Raw genomic sequence first — 16,607 nt, 5'->3', positions numbered from 1 at the left:
ACAAAGACAAAAAAAAAAACAAAAAAAACTGGTTCCTTAGAGAAGAGTAAGAATGTAATGTTTCAGAACTGACAACAGACCCACCATTTGAACTGGTACAGTATCTTAATATCACAGTCTGATTCAACTGCCAATGAGAAACCCCTGGAACAGTCCTGATTCAGTTTCAAAGCTGCCTGCAGAGACCCGGCCACACTGTCCCCTCTGCGATGCTGAGACCCAGGCTGAGGCGTCGAGCATGCGCCTCACAACCAGCTCACGAGGGTCGCCCGTGAAGCAAAGCGGAGAAGGGAATGACGAGCAGACCCCTAAGACGATGCCCTCTCTCCCCCTTAGTCGTCCCCTCTCCATTCAGGAAATGCCTGGAATCCACTCTCAGCCACACAAACACCAGCCCAAGGAACCGGGGCCTGTTCCTTCAGTTTCTTTTATGACCATGAGTTGAGGCCCCTCAGTTGTCAAGTTCAGCTTCCAGGCGTCCTTTGCCGCAGCCCTCCTCCTTCAGGAAGGCAGAGCATCCCCCACCAAGGGGCCCTTGCTCACTGTCCCACAGCAAAGCCAGCTTTTGCCAAGAGAGAAACTCACATTTTTGTTCTCTCCCCCCCTTCCTCTTCCTCCAGGTTAACAAAACAGGGATTGAAATCTTTCTTTCTTTCTTGTATTGTTTTGGCCGCGCCCATGGCATGTGGACGTGCCCAAGCCAGCCATGTGGATCAAATGCATGCCATAGCAGTGATGCCAGGTCCTTAGCCCGCTACGCCACCAGGGAACTCCAGGAATGTCTTTTTGATCGTTGCTTATACTTCCCCTCAAAGTAGGAAGGTGATTAAGTGTTCTAACAGGAAGTTTCCGGCTTTTCCTTCTGTGGGGAAAATGAAATAAAGGGAGTGGTAATTCTGTCTTCTTTTCTGGGGAACCTCCATACTGTTTTCCATAGTGATTGCATCAACTTACGTTCCCATCGATAGTGTAGGAGGCTTCTCTCTCTCCCGCACCCTCTGCAGCATTTGTTATTTGTAGACTTTCTTTTTTCTTTTGGTCTTTTTTTTTCTAGGGCCGCACCCGAGGCATATGGCGGTTCCGAGGCTAGGGGTCTAATCGGAGCTACAGCTGCCGGCCTACACCACACGCACAGCCACAGCAACGTGAGATCCAAGCCGCGTCTGCAACCGACACCACAGCTCACAGCAATGCCGGATCCTTAACCCACTGAGTGAGGCCAGGGATGGAACCCGCAACCTCACGGTTCCTCGTCGGATTCGTTTCTGCTGCGGCATGACGGGAACTCCTCATCGTAGTTTTGATTTGTATTTCTTTGATAGTGAAGTTAAGCATCTTTTCATGTGCCTACCGGCCACCTGTGAAATTGGCACAATATGGTAAATCAACTAAACTAACTATACTTGTAATAATAGAAGTGTGAGAGTTCCTGTTGTGCTGCGGCAGAGATGAATCAGACTAGTATCTGTGAGGACACGGGTTCAATCCCTGTCCCCGCCCAGTGGGTTAAGCATCCACATTGGTGTGAGCTGTGGTATAGGTCACAGACTTGGCTCGGGTCCTGCATTGCTGTGGCTGTGGCTGTGGCTGTGGCGTAGGCCAGCAGCTGTGGCTCTGATTCTCCCCTAGCCTGGGAACTTCCATATGCCATGGGTGCAGCCCTAAAAAGCAAAATAATAATAACAATAATAGAAGAGTGATTTGGAGCTCCCACTGTGGGGCAAGGGGATCGGCAGTGTCTTGGGAGCGCTGGCATGCAGGTTCGATCCCTGGCCCAGCACAGTGGGTGGGTTAAGCATCTGGCATTGCCTCGGATCTGATCACTGGCCAGGGAACTCCATATACCGGGGCGGCCAAAAATGGAAAGAAAAAAAAAGTGCTTCTATCAACCCTGGTTTAAGGGAGCGATACCACACTGTCCTTAGGCAAGTGTCACTAATGAAAGCCCTTTAGTTTGCATGGTGAGGAGGTGCTGGTTCTGCTTCTCCTTTACATGACTGCTCCTGGCTTGATGTACTTGGTGCTCCAACCACCGGGGTGTCCTTTTCAGCGCTTGAAACAGGGAAAGCTCATTCCTGCCTTAGCGGCCCAGTTCCTGCTCGTCGGCCACCTCGGATATCAGTTTCCCCACCCTGAGCTCAGGGCTGACTATTACATTTAGATTTGGGCTCGTATCTCCTCAGGAAAATTTTCTCTGACTTCCGTCCCGTAACATGGTCCTTTTCTTCTTCTTCTTTTTGAATCTTAGCACTCCGATCTTCTCTTTCCAATATTTATTACATTACATAAGTATAGTCATAATTATAGGCGTGTGAAGAGTGTAGGGGAGTACAAATCATTTTCCCTCAGCCTCTAGGTCCTTAGCTGAGACCCCAGCCTCCATCAAAAGTGACAGATTACCAGGAGACAGCAAAACGAATCACCTACTTGTTTACTGGAGCCCCGACCAAGATATGGGACCCAAAAGGCAGCTGGGCCATCTTGCTCTGAGGACCAGGACTGGGTCTGGGACTTCAGAGGGGAGAAGAGGAAATTCATGCTGGCAGCAGCTCGCCTGCCGCCTGGTGCAGGCCTCCCTTCTAACGTCCGCGTCGCCTACAACAGACCAGGACCTCATGCTCTGTTTCCAGAGCTTCTCCAGTGTCTGCAGTGCCTCAAATAATCCATATGTCAGAGAGGCATATTGGAGGGTGGTGAGGGGGAGCCGACTCTGCCACCCCCAGATACATCTGCTTGGCACAAAGATGATTCGGAGCAGATCCTTTGGGGAAGTTTGGGAAAGAGAGTGGAAATGACCCTTTGGGAAGGGAAATTTACATTTACAAGGGAAATGCTCCATTTGTAAGGGTGTCTCCTCCCCTCTTCCAGGAAGAGGAGGATGACCAAAGCCCCAGAAGGTTGTCAGGGGCCATCTCAGGACTCGGATCTGCACAACAGCCTCCCCCTGTTCACGGGGCTTTTCCTGGTTACCTCGGGTAACTCACGTCCCCACCCACATGTCCTTTGTCCTGGGCCAGAGATGGTACTGCAGGTGGCGCTCGGGGCCACGTTGGGGGGTTAGGTGTCCTGGGGCTCTGCCGTGTGTACAGGACGTATCCAGGGGAGTGCTATCTGTCTTTCGCCTGTTACTCTGTCTTACTGCAGAGGTCTGAGCCGAGACCCCGGAAGAGCAGAGGGAAAGTCGGTTCTCCTCCCCTGCGCGTGTACACCCAACGACCTGCGTCCCCACTGATACGCAGTCTGGAATTGCGCTGCCCTTCCGTCACCTGCCAGTTGAACGTGTGAGCTAAAGAGCGTCACCGGAAAGGGCCCAGTCCCCTTTCGTCTTTATTTCCGGGCTCCCTACTCAGCACCGCATTACTTTCCCGTAGGCATCTTTCAGCCTCGTCTCTTCCTTGCCCTGCCATGACCACCAGCCTAGGTTTTAGGCCGCTGCGCCCCACCCGTCACACCACACCTCTTGGTTGTTCTCCTCCTCCTCCCTCCCTCTTCTCTGCTCCATCTTCCCAAACTGGTCTCCACATCTTCTCCAACCCCTGTGGTCTTTCCTGCTTCAGAACTCACACTAGCCTCGCTCACATCACTGAGCCCCCCCCCCCCCATTCCTCATGTAATGTGTATTTGCTTGACCTGCTCAACGGACCTGCGTCCTACGCTTTCCTACAAGCCAGGGCCGGACTTGCGACCAGGCACAAAGGAGGCAGTTCGAGTTGACACTCGGGATTACTTGGGGTGGGGAGGGAAGGCTGAGCACAGGCCCCAGGCCCCAGTGAAAGGCTGCTCCGGAATTCGCCCCAACAACCTCCTCAGTCACCCCTTACTCTGCTTCACCCGGCATTCGAAACAGTCAGACGTCTGAGGGGGTGCTGAGCGCAGGACAACAGGAGCGATGGTGAGGATGACAACAGCCATGGTAGCAGGGTGGCTGCCAGCGCGGCTTCGCTCTGCGCCGCAGGCACTGGCCACGGGCTTTGCGCGGTCTCCTCTCTAACCCTCCACCCACCGGGTCATTCCTGTTCACAAGGGCACACTGGGCCTTCTGCTGGGGTTCTGCGCTTCCGGAAGCAGTGACTATTGCCTTGACCGCCTAACAGAGGAGGGGCCAGGGTATCCGAACAGGACATGCTCAGTGGTCCAGGGCAGCAAAGACCAAGTGTTCTCGCCGGTGAAACAGGGAGGGACGGTCTAAACGCCAGAACCCGTCTCCTGTCTTGCTTAGGAGCCTGCAAATAAGGACATCTGATGTGGGAGATTGATCAAGGGAAGCCCCTGATCCCTGCTCCGCCCCCCCGTTGTGTTTTTGTCAGTGCTGAAAGGACACTACCCTAAAGACAGGAGCACATTGGATTTCAGACCCGTAACTTTCAGCTTTCTGTTAAAAAAACCTTTCTGTTAATAACTACATAAATATGACTTTTTTTTTTTTTTTTCCATTTTAAGCCTTAGACCACAAAGTGCCAGTGTTGCGAATAAGCCCATCTGGGTAGGATGTGGGCCTGCTGGTAGGAAGCCACACCCAACAACCAGACATTTTTTATGACTCAGGCCAGTTCGGTTTAATGACAACACAGTCAGTGCTGGCGGAAACAAAATAAACTTACAATAAAAATATGTTTATGATGCAGTCAAGGCAATGGATTTAGCTAGGTTAGCCTTCCTAATACATTCCTTTTTTATGTGGAAATAGGGTCAGAGAGCGTAAACTCAAGGAGGAAAAGTTGAGAAACCTGGAATCTGGAAAGAAACCGACATTTGAAAACTGTGAATTCACAGTGAACGGTGGAAAATAGCGCAGATAACTATTTGGCAGATATACTTAGCCGTGCCACTCAAGTCATGTGTCCGCTACCACTCCCATCATCCTCCCCTGTCAACTCAGTGGTTCCGTACCAGGGATACTGTACCGCCCAGGGGACTTTTAGGGAGGTCCTGGGACTTGTAGGGAGGATATGCAGCATCTGCAGTGGATATGCAGCATCTGCAGTGCACAGTCCAGCCCCGAGGGCACAGAAGGACCCGCCCCCATGGCAGCAGAGCCGAGGTTCAGGGAGGACCACCTGCTGTCTCACTTGCTCTGCTGTGTTCATGATGCAGGCGCCTCATACCCCTGAGAGAAAAGTTGTATTCCTTGTGCTTCTTTTTGAAAGATGTACTTCACAACCGAACAGCTTAGAGTCTTGACTGCGTCCCAAGCACAGTCCCCCCGTAAGTTAAAGATTAGGCACCCTGATCATACTTGCCCGTGGGTTAAAGATGACTAGCACATGATGTTTTTCATGATGAACCTTCCTAGTTTGTTCTGATCTCTGATCACTATGCCCTTTTGGAAAGTGCTGTTATTCTAGGCAATGACCCCGAAGCCCACCATCGTGATCATACTGAGATCTCCGGACTCCAGCTTTGATGAGTGCGATTCCCCCGAAGAAAGATGAATGCGTGTTTGCCTTAATCCTGATTCCTATCTGAAATCCTGTTTCTCTCCTTCTTGCTATAAAACTCCCTGCAGGTCTTTCTAATGGGAGGCAGAGGCTTTAGGGCATTAGCCTGCTGTGACCCTCCTTTGTCTGGCAAAGCAATGAAGCTATTTTTTTCTCCTTTACCCAAAACTCTGTCTCTGCATTTCAATTCGGCACTGGCAGACAGAGGCCAAATTCCAGGAAACATTCACAGTGCCCTACACGCTAGGCAAGCTGGTCAGCGAGAAGTTACCCTTCCGCAGTTTGTAACGAAGGATGGCTTAGTCCGGAGCAAGAAGCTACTGAACTATTTGCAAACACTCATATGCAACTTCCAGAATGTTCAGACGCATGGAAATGCCTTGCAGTCTATGGATCGACCTTAGTAAAGAGATGGTTGCTAACAAGAGACAATAAAGGTCAGGTTCAAAGTATCTGAAGCTGCGACATCTCCCTTGGCCCACTTCTGCGTGACATCCGTTTCACAAGTTAAAATTGGTCAGTGAACCTGCTTTCCACACCTTATTGTGATGATCACTTTGCAACATATGCGTGTATCAAATCATCACGATGTCCATCTTATTAAGCTGATACCGCATCCCATGTGGGTTTATCTCAGTAAAGCTAGGGGGACAGAAGAACTTTGCACGCTTGTTGTAGAAGACAAACAGAGAAATTATGGGTTCTTGTCACAGTTGTCAAGACCTCCAACCCCAGTCTGGGATGCCACTGACATCAGAGGTGCCAACACTCAACCCAGGACACTGTCAGGAAACACCCAGCCTTCCGCTGTCCCAGGGCGGCCGTGTACTCACAGTCTCGGTTCCGGGTTTTGTAAGTGCAGGTGTAGAGGCTGCAAGGTCTCGCTGACATGGACCTCGGAATCTGGAACCTTCTCCACAGTGCCCTGCACGGAGAGGCTTGAAGAATGACCCTCAGGCGACTCAGCATCACCATCTTTAGCTTGAAGTCTTGATCAGCTCCCAAGCACCTTGCAGGAACCTAAAGACCTAGAGGCAAAAGGACAGAGAAGGAAAAGCCCTAAACAAGAGAGGCGGCCCATTAGGCAGCATCGTTCTGATGACGAGTATGGGGGAGGGGAGGCGAGAATCAATCGTCTATCCGCTCTGGTTCCTCACTGGTCATCCCAGGACGACAGACTGACGTGGCCTCCCTCCCTGTGTGCTTTGGGCTCTCGACTGCACCCCTGCCATGTGCACCCCGGTTCTCCCACCTCCCCATGCTCCCTGCAGCTGCTCCTCCTTCCCTGAACCACTCTTCCTCCATCTGTGCCTGGTGAATTCCTACCCACCCTTTCATGATCACATCCAGCATCACTTCCTAGAAGCCTCCCTTGCCCAGGCCCTGTCTTGCTGAGCCCAGCGCCCTCTTCTTGGTCCTGGTGCTTATGGCAGTTGAATGAAATAACTGATCAGGAATGAGCTTAAGTGTCCATCTCCCCAGCTCCGAAGCCCCATGGTGGTAGGGACCATGCCTATGTCAGGCGTGGCTGCATCTCTTAGGGACACAGGGCCTGGCATGTGATGGCTGCTGGATGAGTGTGAGGGAATGAGCCCAGGGGGATTCCTTGGTGATGGAGCAGATGTCGATCCCAGTCGCAGGAACCCAGAACTGTGAAGTGACTGCCAGCGTGTTCCCGGGCTAGAGGTCCAATTGGAGCTGCAGCCGCCAGCCTACGCCACAGCCACACGGGGTCCGAACAGCATCTGCCCACCTACACCACAGCTCCCGGCGACACCACATCCTTAACCCACTGAGCGAGGCCAGGGAGGGAACCCGCATTCCCATGATACTCATCGGGTTCTTAACCCGCTGAGCCATGACAGGAACTCCCGAAACACTTTTAAATGCTAGTCCTTTAAGAGGTGGGTCTCCCATGCCTCCGTGTAAGACCTGAAGCACCCCCAGAGTCCTGCCTGTTCTGAGAAAGGAACCTACCTGAACTTGAACCTACCCTAGTTTCACAGGGTGGGAATTCTGCCAGCGTGCATTTGCATTTCAGCATTTATTGTCATTTCTTTGCACTAGACATTAGGTTGCGTGTTGTGATGTGTAGAGGAGGTAGGTCGTAAAAAGGCATGAAGTTCTGGGACATGCTATAATGTGAGGAATTCAAGCCATGATGCTAAGCGAAGGAAGCTAGACAGAAAAGGTTCCAGTCATAGGAAATCCTCGGAATAGGGGAATCTGTAGAGATAGGAAGCCAGGTGGTTGCCAGGGGCTGGAGGAGAAGCAAACGAGGAGCAACTGATTAATGGGTACAGGTTTGGGGGGTGTTTTAGAACTAGATGGAGGAGGCGACTTGCATGACATGGTGAATGTACTAACTGCCCCCGAATTGTGCACTTCAAAATGGCTAAGGTTGGAGTTCCCGGCGTGGCTCAGTGGTTAACGAGTCCGACTAGGAACCATGGGGTTGCGGGTTCGATCCTTGGCCTCGCTCGGTGGGTTAAAGATCCTGCGTTGCCATGAGCTGTGCTGTAGGTCGAAGATGCAGGTCTCTCTGGCGTTGCCGTGGCTGTGGTGTAGGTCGCAAATGCGGCTCGGATCTGGCGTTGCTGTGGCTGTGGTGTGGGTCGGCGGCAACAGCTCCGACTCGACCCCTGGCCTGGGAACTTCCATATGCCACGGGCACGGCCCTAGAAAAGGCAAAAAGACAAATAAAATAAAATAAAATGGCTGATGTTATGTTATGGGAATTGGATCTCAGTAATCAAATAATGCACGTGGTATGGGAAGGAAAACACACACCAAACCAGTTCTCAGCGGGCGTTAGTGCCTTCTCAGAGTCTGCCTTCTCCTGCCAAAGGAGGCCTCTCAGCGATCTGGCCTTGACTGGGGTGCAAATGGGCAAAAAGGGACACGGAGGGGACAAGACACACGAAGCTTACTGACTTGAACTTTATTTCTTCACACCGTCCTTCCCAAAGAGTCTAGATACAAAAAAGCATGTGACTTCCAGCGATGCTGAGCAAGGGGGCGCACAGTCTCGCGGTGTGTCCACTGAAAGCAGTAGTGCCTATCACCACCCCGCAAGGCACCACGGAGGCCTGGGGCAGATCTCTTTATCGCCGGCTCCACACAAGCCCTGTGCCGGGACAAGTACTGCAACATGAAGCACAGCCTGATGACAAGCCCGCCTTTTATACTGGGGCCATGCCCTTTGCTGTACGTGTCACTTTCCCAGTGCGCACACAGGGTGTGGAAGGGATGGCCGCAGCCGCATTACCAGGGATCAGTAGGAAGTTCCTGAATCCCAGGGTGGCTTCTCCCTGCAGACCTAACTCCCTACCTGGGGGTTTAGGCCAGTAATACCTAAAGTGCTAAATTCTATGTTGCTAGAAGGTGTTTGATATTCTCAAACCAAGTTGAAATCACTTTCGTTTATAGTGTTATGTGTGTTTTTGTATATATACATTTTTGGACGGAAGTGGGTATGTCCACATGTACTTTATTTAAGATATGCAGAAGTCTGACAGGATTTCAAATAAAGACTGGTAATGAACTTTCACGATACCTTGATAGTGCCTTGAGTAAAATAGGAGTACCTCATTTTCAAATATCTTCATTAACTGAATTATCTGTGTAGGCTTAGAGAATAATGGACAGTTGGCCACCTCAATTAAGAATCGATTTCTGTGATTCTATTAAAATTTTTTTATTTTGGAAAACTTCAAACTTCTAGAAACTTCTTCAAACTTCTAGTGGAAATACTGTAATAAAACCACCTATATACCTAATACTTCATTTCAACAATTATCTGTTGGTGGCCAAGCAAGTTTTATTTATGCTCCATCCCCACTTTCCCTCTCTGGATTATTTTGAAGCAAATCCTAGTCATTTTAGGAACTTATTCATGATTTTATTTTCCATAGGAAAATATCCTCCAAATTCATAGTTTCTTCTCCATGAAAATTACCTGTATGAAACAGCCCCTGGTGACAGTTTATTGGCATTATATGAAAACTATCCATTTTTCCAAATTAAAAACATAGCACTGGAGTTCCCACTGTGGCTCAGTGGGTTAAGAATCCGACTAGTATCCATGAGGATGCGGGTTTGATTTCTGGCCTTGCTCAGCGGGTTAAGGATCTGGTCGTGCTGTGAGCTGTGGTGTAGGGCACAGGCACGGCTCGAATCTGGCGTTGCTGTGCCTGTGGTGTAGGCTGGAGGCTGCAGCTCCGATTGATTTGACCCCCAGCCTGGGAACCTCTATATGCTGTGGCTGTGGCCCTAAGTAAAAAAAAAGAAAAAGCAAACAAAACATAGCACCAAAGTCTAGTAAGTGGATCATTTTGCAGTGCTTACCCATCCCTAAATGTAAACACTTCACTTCTCTCTTGAGATCCTTCCTCTAACCTTGTATGAGAGCTCGGGTTCAGAACTTTATGCTTCTTTCTAACTTAAAAGACTATGTCTAGCATGAAATGGCATGATTTATCACTGCAATTCGGAGGGTAAAAGGATTATATGAATTGAAATGCTAAAGATTAAGGATTCTTAAAAAAAAATCCAGAACCAGAGGAGCAAGAAAAAGTTGTTCAAGAAATTGACTCTGTGACTTCAAATGGTGCAAGGTCTGGGAAAACTCCCAGAAAATGCTGTTAAGTATTATAGAAATGAAAGTTATTATTACTCAAATTGAATTTGCTAAAATGTTACCCCTGATGTAAGTATAAAAACTAGAAAAACAGAAAGCAGTTTGGGGTGACTTTTACTATCAATTTTTTTTCTTTCTTCTTTTTTTTTTTTTGCAACTGTACAGCATGTTATTTATTTATTTTTCCACTGTACAAATTTTTTCCTTTTTAAGACAGTATCAAATAATTCCAACTAAATAGGATTTTCTCTGATGCAGTCGATTTGTAAAATTTCAAAAGTTGCTAAGAGCTATGGGAAGACCTTATCTTAATTCTGTGCTTCTTTCCACTGATTTCCATTCCTAGATTGAAGCAATGAGTGATTATCTCATGCCAGCACTGTGCTAGGTAAAGATGATAAAGTTTTCTCTTTATTCTCACAAGCTTGTAATCTACAAAGAAAAACTAAACAAATAACTTCTCTGTGAGAGAACGAATATGTGTCTGTGTATGACTGGGTCACTTTGTTGTACAGCAGAAATTATCACAGCCCTGTCAATTAGCTATACTTTAATAAAACTTAAAAAAAATACTCTATACTATACTGAGATGGAAATAAAATAACTTTTCTGTGATTTCAGTTACCTTTTTTTTTTGGCTGCCCCATGGCATATGGAATGCCACAGCCATGGCGACGCTGGATCCTTAACCCACCGTGCTGGGCTGGGGATCAAGCCTGCATCCCAGTGCTCCAGTGACGCTGCTGATACCATTGCACTGCAGCAGGAACTCCTAATTACCTTTTTTAATCATAGTAATATATATATTTATTGTTTTTAACCTTTTTAAAGTGTACAATTCAGTGGCATTAAATACAGTCACGGTGTTTTGTAACCATCACCACTGTCTATACCCAAATCTTTTTCATCGTTCCCAAAATAAATTCTGTACTCATTTAATAACTACCCATCTCTCCCTAACTGCAGCCCCCAGTAACCTCTGTTGTACTTTCTATCTCTTTGTATTTGCCTATTCTAGATATTTCACATATGTGGAATCATGCAGTATTTCTCCTCTGAATCTGGCTTATTTCACTTAGCATAATTAAACTAATACTTCTTAAACAAAGCCAGATGTGATGACAACCCCAAGTTAATTCAAGGAGAACAGAGAGAGCAGAGGCTGTGAGTTTCAGAAGGGGGTTGCATCTGATCATGGGTCATAGTGGAGAGACTATTTTTTTTTCTGGCCACACCCACGACATATGGAGTTCCCAGGTCAGGGATTGAATTTGAGCCACAGCTGTGACCTGTTATGATGCAGCGGTGGCAACACCGGATCCTTTAACCCACAGTGCCGGGCTGGGGATTGAACCTGCACCTCTGCAGCAACCCAGGCTACTGCACTCAGATTCTTAACCCACTGTGCCACAGCGGACACTCTGGGGAGAGACGATTTTAACAGGAGGGGCAAAGGCAGAGAGATGGACAGGGATAATATCAGGGATGGTGAGGACATTTGGTAGAGGGCAGCGGTACTTAAGAGCCAAGGTCAGAGAGGACAACTTGGGTTGAAATGGGAAGAGCCTTGGGTTTGTTTAGTTATCAACTCCAGTGTGGGGAAGAGGTAGGCAAGCAAGAAAGGATTCATTTCTTGCTTACAATCTAGATGGAAGAAGAGACTTAGTAATTGTCTTCCCAGGAAGACAGTGTCAAGTGCAAGGTACACTCAATAGAAGGGAAATGCTGGTTTGTCCTTCAAAGGGGACACTGTGATAAGACAAGGTCAAAGTTATGCCTGGTGACCTAAGGAGTTGTACAGAAAAGTGGGCATGTGCTTGGCCCTGCACAAGGAGCTCTGTGGGGGTCTGAGGCCTATTAGCACAGCACCCAGAGAAGTTGGGTAACTGATCTTTGGTCGAGCTCCACAGAGAGCCTTTAGGAAAGCATTGAGACAAAGCTGAGCTGACACTGCAGCCTGGGTCTGACTGCTGGGGCCATGGCCTTGGGGACGGCCCTGTACTCTACAGTCATGCTTTCTGTGCACAGTGCTGAGGCTGATGACACCTGGCCCAGAGAAAGTGACTCCTGCCCACTTCCAAACTGCCTCTCTAGGGCTCGGGGGCCATGAGAGCTCCAGAGGGCCTGACATCACCCTCACTCTCGGTCATCTTCCCCATTGGCCACCCAGTGGTGGACCGCATGTCGTGGCCTGGAGATCTGTACCTCTGTCTCCTAGAATGCTGCTGATCTCACTGTAGGGAGGACACTGACTCTGAAGATGAGCTTTTGTGTTTTTAGACCAACCCTTCCACCCGAATCCCGTTTTTTGGTAACAAAGCCAAATGTATCTGAACTTCCCATCCTCCCAAGTCTTCTCTGAGTACTTTTTAAGGTGTTGCTCAAGCAGATACCCAGGGGATGTAGTGAAAGGTGGGGCTGGATGGGGATTTGAGATTAATTCAGGGAATATAAGTTTCCAGGAGACTAGAAGAATTTCAGATGTTATCCCATGTGTATAGAATGAAGCACTGGCAGTTTCTGATGACTGTCAGCTCAGCAACGATGGACTGAAGTGGGCAAAGAGGGGAGCCAGGAATGTCAGTGGGGACGTGAGTCCTTCAGCCATCCTTCATTCAGTCCATCACTCTTAGTCTTTCATTCACCAGAGCATCAAACATTTGTTAACTGCTAAGGCACTGTTCTAGGCTCATCAGGAGAATAAAACAAAGCCCCCATCCTTGTTTACATTCTAGTAGCGGGAGACAGACAAAATAAACAGCAGTGCAATACCTGAGTCACGTGTAGACAATGAAAATATGTTCAGTGAAAAGCAGAGCATGATTCAGGTGAATTTGGAGTGCCAAAATGGAGGGGGTGTTGCATTTTTAAATAAATTGCTCAGGAGAGGCCTTATTGAGAAGGTGAAATTTGAGCAAAGGATTGAAGGAGGTGAAGGAATTAGTTATATGGCTCTTAGGAGAAAGGGTATTCCAAACAGGGAAATGCCTATGCAAAGACCCTGAGGTAGTAGTTCGTCTGGCACATTCAAGGGACCATAAGGAGGCCAGTGTGGCAGGAGTGGAGTGAACCAGAAGTAAGGTAGTTGGAGGTGAGGTCCAGAGGAAGTTGATGCCAAGTCAAGCAGACTCCTTGGCCACTGTAAAGGTTCTTTATTGTGGGAACACTATGGAGTGTTTAGGGCAGAAGAGGGACATAACCTGATTTATGTTTTTTGAAGGTCATTCAGGGTGTCCTATTGGAAACTGATTGGGACGGGAGGCAGGAAGAAGCAGGGAACCCATTCAGGATAATACAGGGGCTGGAACTACGGATGTTACAATGGAGGTGGTGAGAAATGGTTGGGTATTGGATATACCTTGGGGAGACAGTCTGAAATATGTGAAAGAATGGAGTCAATGGAAGATTCTTGGCCTAAACAACTGCAAGGATGGAGTTGCCATAAACTGAGATGGGAAGCCTGTGTGTGGAAAAAGTTTTGGGGGGAAAATCAGGAGCTCAGATTTGGGCACGTGGAGTTTGAAATGGAATTCCAAGAATCCAAGCGAGAGAATATGGTAGAATATTCTACCTTGTGGCAGAATGAGGATGACCCTGAACAAAGAAACAGGACCCAGCACAGGAATAGGTGCAGAGGGAAAGATGGTGCTCTTTCTGCTAATCCTATAGGATATGTGGTACCAAGGAGGCAGGCGAGAAGAAAGGTCTAGGGAGAGGAGGCAGGGCAGCTCTGGTGCTCGGGAGAGGTTATGAATCTAGGGAGAAGGAAGACCTCCTCCCCCAGGAGTAACAGGTGTGTGAGGGAGACTAACGACATGGTGTGACTGAGGAGGCTGAGACAGGGAGAAGGAACAGTCAAAGGCAATCGAGGAAGGAACGGAGCATGGACGCTCAGCTGCATGGACAGTTCCGGGGAAATCCTGATAGAAGTTCAGTTTAGCTAATGCTAGGGTACAATACCTGTAACAATACATGGGATTATTTATGCTAAAGCCAAAGGTCAGTCCCCTCTGTTACAGCGAAAGTTAGAATTTATTGAGAGGTGTTATTGAAATTTATCTGTGGGTCTTATAAATATAAAGCCCAAGCTAGTGAAACCACAAGTGTTTCATTAACAAACATAATATATAACAACGAACTACTAGCATATAATACCGGTTGTCACAGGAAATCTGTCCTTACTTAAGCCTGTTCTTAAAGATAGAACCATGGGCCGAAGGGGCTGGCAGAAGAGCTAAGTTTTCTTTTTCTTTTTTTTAAAATGGCCACACCCGTGGCACATGAAAATTTCCAGGCCAAGGATTGGATCCGAGCCATAGCTGCAACCTGTGCCACAGTTGCTGCAACACCAGCTCCTTTAGCCCAATGTACCAGGCCAGGGACTAAACCCACACCTCTGCAGTGACCAGAGCTGCTGCAATCAGGTTCTTAACTCACTGTGCCACAGCGGGAACTCCAAGAGCTAAGTATTCTGTACCATATGCCTTTGCAATCAGTAATTATTTATGTATGTCCTTGGATCTTAGTAATATGTCCCTTATCTGCTGTGTTGCAGACTTGGAAATGTGTGAGGAAAAAAAAAGATTCTGAAAGCCTTTAAAGCATCATTCATAAATCGCGTATTTATTAAATGACAGTAGTTTGAACTGTGCCTGATTAGGCCATTTATGTGTATGCAAAACAGAAAAAGTACTCTAAAGTTTACAATTACATTTTTAAAAATTCCTTGATTTTTTATTGAATTAACCCTTTCTTTTCTCACCTCCTGATTTCCAAAGGAAGCAAGACTTGCAGTTCCCTGAAATGGAAATTAAAGGTTATGTCGCTATGTCTTGACTGAGAAAGCTGAATCTCTTCCTCTCACCCACTTCTTTGAGACCAGGATCCCAATCTGGGATTGCCAAAAGTTTCAACATCCATTTGTAATAACTGCTTTGTGTGCTGCAGTTAACTACCCCAGTGCAGCCAATGATATGAAATGTATTTCCCTCCTTCCATCAGATTTCCAAAATGTTCATATTCACTCATAATTCACTCAGTCTTTATTGAGTTCTGACTGTGAGCAGTCACAGCATCTTGCCTGGTTCCAGGGACAACAGAGCAGGTGTGTACAGGCAGAGAGAATGGTGCCCTGCCTTTTGATGAATTTCAGTCCTGGTACTATGTAAAAATTGTCCAAGTAAAGGAGGAAGGCCCTAGATAGTGGAAAAGTTTTCCATTCCCCAAATTTGCAAGATCGCTCTGAGGGATGTACAGGAGCAGAGGAGGGTAAGGTCTGGGGCAGCTTCCCTCACCAGAGAAATCTGGCAGTTCCTTTTCCATATTCCGTCAAGGTTTTTAATAGCAGAGCAGAGATGGCCAGATTAGCAGTAAAGGAAGGAAAAGGGGAAGCAGAAAGCAATGTGGTTTTCAGTGGCTGAGTGAGATCAAGTTCTATCCAAATTAAGGTGTACACATTAACTTCTTGTATCTTCTCAAACTTTCCCAGTGAAAACACACCAGAGGGGAGGGCACTTACGTTAATATTAACAAGTTGCCATCAACCTCAAGGCACTAGCATTTAACACCGAATGCCACAAAGACTCACAGACATCAGCAGTGTTTGTACTTCGGAGCTTCTCCTCTAGCTTTGGGGCGGGGCACCAAACAAAAAGGCTAGAGGGAATTGCGGAATGGAGAGGGCTCAGAGTTGTCCACGTGACACAGCTGTGATGCGGTTGCCCTGCCCAGAGGGTGGTGGTGGTGACTCCATCCTCAGACTCTGGCCTATTGCGTGCGTTGCGGGGGCGGGGGTTGGGGGTGTGGAGAATAGTACAGTTAGGACCCAAGTCAGTCCCACCTTGCTGCGCCTCGGTTTCTGGAACTGCACTCGCAGATCTGCAGCCCTTATTCCGGCCTCCTGCTATTTCACAGAGGGTTGGACTTGGTTGAGTTGTTCAAATCCAACCACCCCTAGCAAAACTCCCTCTTAAGGAACTGCCCTCACGCACCCCAAAAATTCCCTGAGACGGCTGTTTTCCCGTCGAGTGCAGATAATCCTAAAGGAGGTGCAGCCATCTGGTTGGTGGCTCCCCCTGTAGAAGAAGGCTGCCGGGTGGGAGAGGGCAGGCGAAGGCGATGCCCTACTCGCCTCTGCGTTCCCCCCGCAGCTACTCGCAAGACTTAACAGCTGTCCCGGCCCTGAGACCCTGTCTGCCCCGCTATAGGCCCGACTCCACTCGGCTGGTCGCCCTTACCTGAGCCTCTCCCCAGCTCACGAACCTTGCAGCTTGCTCCAGTCCGCAGCAGAAGCGAGTGGCCATCGTAGTCACGCCCCGCTGCCCAGACCACGCCTCGCCTGTACCCCTCCAGGCCACGCCCCATAGGAAATAGTCACGCCCCTCCAGGCTGAGCCCCAGCGCTTTGGCATGGCCACGCCCCTCGTGCCAAAGCTGTGTCCCTCCCCGGCCTCGCCCCCAAGTTCCGCTCTGGTCCTGTCCCTCAAGGCCTGCTTAGGACATCACGCTCCCACCTTGCGGCGGAACTTTGTT

At 48.5% G+C, this 16,607-nt stretch overlaps 1 protein-coding gene across 3 annotated transcripts in view; it reads right to left on the bottom strand.

The window, feature by feature from the left end:
• LOC125118505 (carbonic anhydrase 5B, mitochondrial) overlaps positions 1-16,394 on the bottom strand; it is a 34,613-nt gene extending 18,219 nt beyond the window's left edge. For 2 of the 3 annotated variants that reach the window (XM_047765077.1, XM_047765079.1), the window contains exons 1-2: positions 16,314-16,394; positions 6,272-6,466 (exon numbers count right to left, since the gene is read on the bottom strand). In XM_047765077.1, the coding sequence (XP_047621033.1) occupies positions 6,272-6,413 (142 nt within the window). In that variant the 5' untranslated portion in view covers positions 6,414-6,466; positions 16,314-16,394. Of the gene's footprint in view, positions 1-6,271; positions 6,467-8,368; positions 8,638-16,313 lie in introns of those variants that run through there. The other variant, XM_047765078.1, reaches the window with a different exon arrangement.
• Positions 16,395-16,607: the final 213 nt, after the last annotated feature.

Source organism: Phacochoerus africanus, chromosome X (assembly GCF_016906955.1).
Source record: "Phacochoerus africanus isolate WHEZ1 chromosome X, ROS_Pafr_v1, whole genome shotgun sequence".
Classification (NCBI taxonomy): Eukaryota; Metazoa; Chordata; class Mammalia; order Artiodactyla; family Suidae; genus Phacochoerus; species Phacochoerus africanus.
This window is presented reverse-complemented; position numbering and strand designations above follow the sequence as displayed.